The 5,278-nt window shown below is 45.6% G+C and overlaps 1 protein-coding gene across 3 annotated transcripts in view; it reads left to right on the top strand.

Annotated features, from left to right (window-relative positions):
• The first annotated feature begins 772 nt into the window (after positions 1 to 772).
• The window catches only part of DMRT2 (doublesex and mab-3 related transcription factor 2), a 9,317-nt gene continuing 4,811 nt past the window's right edge, over positions 773 to 5,278 (top strand). For 2 of the 3 annotated variants that reach the window (XM_044657353.1, XM_044657355.1), the window contains exons 1-2: positions 773 to 1,157; positions 2,167 to 2,814. In XM_044657353.1, the coding sequence (XP_044513288.1) occupies positions 2,224 to 2,814 (591 nt within the window). In that variant the 5' untranslated portion in view covers positions 773 to 1,157; positions 2,167 to 2,223. Of the gene's footprint in view, positions 1,158 to 2,106; positions 2,815 to 5,278 lie in introns of those variants that run through there. The other variant, XM_044657354.1, reaches the window with a different exon arrangement.

Below are 5,278 nucleotides of genomic sequence, written 5' to 3'. Positions count from 1 at the left end.
CAAAAAATATAATTCGATATCGGATAAACATTAGAAACAAAAGACAACTTCAGTATTGGGGAAGGGGTAAGTTATGCGATAAAGAGTTTTGGGCTTCTATAGGAAAGACTCTACGTACAAATAAATGTTAAATGTGTACCGAGATACTGAATTACGAGCAGTTTTGAATAATGATTGCTTTCAGAAGAAAAAGAAAGCCATCATTTCCCCCACGAACTTTCGTTTAATTTTAAGTATCACTAGAATGGTTGTGACGTATCCCCCTTAGCTAGTCCCTCTGACCTCCTGCGGCAGTATTTATTACTTTCTCTCCCATGTGTTTACAATATAGGCTTTGAAAACTTATCATCCTTGTGCCTCCGTACGTGCGAATGGCTATGTGTTTGTTTTCTGGCCTGCGACAGAAACAGCGACTTTTTCTTAGACCCCAGTTAGTTACCCACTTGGTGCTTGCTGTGGTAGAGGTGACCCCGCTGCACCGAAAGCACAGACAGCCGGACCTGGCAGGGCACCACAGGGGAGGAGACAAGCGGTAACAGAGAAGGCGGAGGGGACCGAGGGCCAAGACGACTTCTTAGCCAATCAGAATGCTCATCGCCTGACAACCTACCAATCACTTGTTCCGGAGCGCGGCAGTCTGAGCGGATAATACAAGGAAGGGGCGAGGCGGTCCCGGGACTGTTACTGTAGATCGACCTGCGCGTGAGGCCTCAGAGCGGTGCAGAGGAGCGAGCTGCCTTGGTCATAGGAGGAGCATTACGATCTCCTCAACATTTTCTCTGGTAAAGCGAGCCCAGAGGCGTCTCCATGACTTCCCAGGTCTTCCAGCACCGCATTTACTTCGGCATCTAGGGCTGCAAAAGGCTCTACCTAAGCTCATAGCCCTCATCCCTCGAACTCCCTCTAACCAGGGCTTGAGTTTATAAGCTTGCTATGGGCTACTGAGAACTTACCCTTATTTCTTTCATCCCAACCCAGTCCCTTCTACTTCCTTTTGTCCTCATCTTCGAACTCTCAGTCTAGTTGCGTCCCCTGTCCCACTGTCAACTCCTCAGAACTGATTGGTTCAATTCGCAAGCGCTCCCAGCAGTCGGAGATACAGATCACAAGACTGGATGTCATTTACATTTTCTGCCGCCCTGGACCACGAATCTTTGGTGAGTTCGATCCCTTGGGGGAAATTGGATGTGGGAGGTGACCTACGTCCTGGATTTGGGGTGCTTAAGGACCATAAACGTAGTTTTAAAAAACTTTTTTTTTTTTTTTTTTTTTTTTTTTTTTTTTTTTTTTTAGTTTTAAACCAGGTCTTTTAACAGATTTAACCTAAGCCACATCTCATGCACGACCTACCCGGGGTTCGACCTCACATAGCTCAGTTGTTGGGAATGTGAAGGACTTTTGGGGAGCCAGGGATTGTTTTGTAACAAGTGTCTTGGTGGCATTTAAAGATTAAAAGCAAAACTTACTTTCCAAACCCTCAAATTCTTTCTCGAGAATGAGAGACATAATTTTATCCTGAAAACCAAGCGGCACCAATGGGGCATAATCGTGCTTATTTGTAGTTTCGCAGAGTGTTGGGTTGGGTGAAAAGATACCAAAGAATGGTAGCACTTTGCCACCAGTTTACGATCAACTTTTAAAAAAGGGAAAAACAGATTCTCTATTGCTGACGCCAAAACCAATTTATCTTTCGTGAAGTCTGACAGGTGGCCTAGTCCGGCCTAAACCAACAGTAGACATGTACGGAAGTTTTAATAGAGATTTCAATCTTGAAGTAATAGGCCTCAAGTATGACACGGAAACTCTGTATGGGAATCAGGAGAGAGGCAATACATTATATGAGATTAACCTAATGAATGGAGGAAAGTACAGTTAGTTATCCGGGTTGGCAGACGATCTAGGTAATAAATTCAGCATGACCACATTTGACAGAAACCTGACATGTAGATAGTAATTACACTTTACTTGTGCTAAGGTGATGGGGATCAGTACTGTGTGTGTCCTGGGGCTGTCTAAGTGCATTAAAGTCGCATGTGTGCTCTCACGCACGCAATTGAGAATGGGTAACCTTGAGGCAAATTAAGGCCACCAAGGCTTCCCACGGCTCGGCAATCCGGAAACTAATGGAATCTGGGGTGGGTCTCGGGTATCATTTTGTCTCCGCAGTGAACAGGTCGGGCCAAGGGACGGGTTGAACAGAGGGGAGATCGAAGGCGTGGAGTCATGGCTGAACTTCAGGCAGCCCTTTCCGCTGGGGACTGGGAGATAGATGTGGAGAGCTTAGAGCTTGAGGAAGAGGGTCAGGGTGCACAGATGCCGCCGCCGCCGCCGCCGCTGCTGCCTGCACATCTCCAGCAGCCGCGTGGGTCCATCTCCCTGCCAGCTGGCGGGGAAGGGGAGGACGAGGAAGAGGACGAAGACGAGGAAGAGGAGGAAGATGAAGGAGAGGAGGAAGGAGAAGGGGAAGACGAAGGGCCATCTCCTGGGGAGCCAGACCCGCCGCAGCAGCGGGCGCAACTGCAGGGTCGGGCGCCGAGGCCGCAGACATCCCAGCAGCCGCTGCAGGCGCAGCCAGAGGCGGCGGGACAGGTCGAGCGAGGGGGCAGCTGTGTCAGAGGCGGGGGCGAGCAGCGGAAGCTGAGCCGCACGCCCAAGTGCGCCCGCTGCCGAAACCACGGCGTGGTGTCCTGCCTGAAGGGCCACAAGCGCTTCTGTCGCTGGAGGGACTGCCAGTGTGCCAACTGTTTGCTGGTGGTGGAGAGACAGCGGGTCATGGCGGCTCAGGTGGCGCTCCGGAGGCAGCAGGCCACCGAGGTGGGTATTTGGCTACGGGGTACGGGTGGCATGGGAAGGGGCATTGGGCACGGGAGGGGGAACTGGTGGTGGTGGACAATCTATCAGAAATAAGAAGTACCGAGGCTCGCGCTCCTGTGTTTGTGCTTGTGTGTGTGTAAATTTCAATATAGGTAATAGGAACCCCGCCCTTTAGGGGGCACCAGAGGGGAGTTTGGGGAGCTGCTTGGGATATGTGTGTGGGTGAATCTTCAGATGAAACATCATGAGACATTTATGATTTAGTGAAGGATTCTTAACCCTTTTCAATGTCCTGGATCCCTTTTACAGTCTGGCGAAACATATGAATTCCTCTAAATAATTTTTTCAAATGCATAAAATAAAATGCACAGGATTACAAAAGAAGACAATTTTATTGGAGTACAGTGATTCATATTGAATATATATAAAACATCTGAAATGTTAAACAAAAAAGCTCATGGACCTCACCTTCGTCTAGTGAAATGAGCACTAGAGTTGGAGAAAGAGGGCAGGGTACTGTTACGAGTTCCTTTTTTTTCTTTTTTCTGCTTGTATATAAAAAAGTTAAGAATCCTTTTTGAGATTCTGTTTTCTCATCTATAAAAATGAGAGAGTTGGATTAAAAATGTCTAAGGACTTTTTTAGTTCTAAATTTTAGGATCCCGTGAGCATTCAGAAAGATAGCCCTACTGAGTGTTTGGGTGCCCCATTTCACTCTTTAAAGACAGAGATTCTAGCAACCCAGAGGGGGAGAAAGCTAATTTCTAAAATCTCTAAGAGTAGCTTCTACTTTTTCCCTTCTATTCTTCCCATGATGTTTTGTTTTTTTTTTAACGGGTGAACCCAATGCCCTTTCTCTTTCTGTCCTCTCAAAAGTGGATGTAAGAGTACCCCTCATTTGTCAGTGGGAGAGAGTTGAGGACTAGAGACAGTACCTGGCTGTTTGTGCCTCTCTCTCTCTTCCTTCTCCCTCCCCAATTGTTCCAACTAATTTGTCTGCAACTAGATTAGAAATGACAAATTGGGGAAATGACAAATTAATTGTTGTTGGTTGAATTCAGATTTTTTTAAATTGTCAAGTTGCTAAGATCAAAGAGCCCAAAACTATTGTCCCTATCAGCTAGAGCTCTATGACTGAGAAACTTAGAAGTCTTAAAGGTATTTCTGAGGGGATGGAAAGAACTTAGGACCCAGATCAGTCAAAATGAGAATTGGGATTTCAATGGGGTAGAGTACTTGCCTTGTGGAGGCCTCCCTTTTCACTGATACAGATCAGCTACTCATCTCTTCCTTTTAGAGAACTGGTATGGGCTCTGAGAAATTAAATAAATTAAGTAATTTCTCAGGATCACACAGCTAATATGTATCAGACATGAGATTTAAATTTCCTGACTTTAAAACTTACTCCCTTTTAATATAAGTGTTAGCCATTGCCTTACTTTAATGCTATCATTGCTAATACTAGAAAGGATATTATTTATCCCACTTCCTTTTTATGGACCAAATGACACCTTAGGTTGACAGCACCTTGCCATCTAGGAATGGAGACAGAGAAAGAATACTAAGAGAAGGATCTTGATTTTATTTTTAACCAGAAGATCTCCCTGATCCCTGATATTGAGCACTAGAAATCTATTGGTTTGCCCCCAACTGAAACCAATTCAAGGTTTTTCAGGAAACCTCAAGAACAAAGCAAAATAAGAATCTTCCATTTCTATCCTTCTTCCCCACTCTAGCAAGCCCACCACCTTCTTTCTTAGATTCTTTTGTTTTGGCAGGGTTAAGCGGGCTCTCTTTCCCCCCTTTGTGGGCAAGGCAGAGTTGGAGGTAAGAGAATAGGATCGATGAGCTTTCTCCACAGCTGGAAGCCCAACCCTCTCCCAGGCCTAGGATTTCAGCTCAGCTAAATCTGATGAGTTTGGCTTGCGGGCCACAACCCACATCACTATTCTTGGGGTTATTATGGTTGAGAAACTGTCTTCTCCCTCCTCCACCTGGCTGTTCTGGATGGTTTAGTTTTGTGCTTATTTTCCTAAAATGCATAAAAGACTAATCTTGCATTTCCAGGGTGTCTGGGGACAAGAAAGGGGATCTTTATAGACAGAGATCCTAGCTGCTCAGAATTGAAGAGAGAAAACAAGTCTCCAAAATCACTGACTGATGATAGCCATCTATACCTTTCAGTAGTTATAGATCATCACAACCACTATCTCCTTGTAGCCCCGTCTATTCTGCATGCTCTGGCTAGGATAAATTTCTTCTTGATTCTTTTCTCCTCTGAACTGGCCCCTTGGTTTTCAGTGGGTTTGCTATTCTTATTCTATGTTCCAAATCATTTGTAGACCTTTATTCTACATAGTCTTTTTTGTGCGCTCTCTCTCTCTCTCTCTCTCTCTCTCTCTCTCTCTCTCTCTCTCTCTCTCTCTCTCTCTCTCTCTCTCTCAGGTGGTCACAATTTAGGTAG

The sequence above is a fragment of the Gracilinanus agilis genome, chromosome 1 (genome assembly GCF_016433145.1).
Source record: "Gracilinanus agilis isolate LMUSP501 chromosome 1, AgileGrace, whole genome shotgun sequence".
NCBI lineage: Eukaryota > Metazoa > Chordata > Mammalia > Didelphimorphia > Didelphidae > Gracilinanus > Gracilinanus agilis.
The sequence above is the reverse complement of the archived record's forward strand: the minus strand, read 5'-3'. Positions and strand labels throughout refer to the sequence as shown.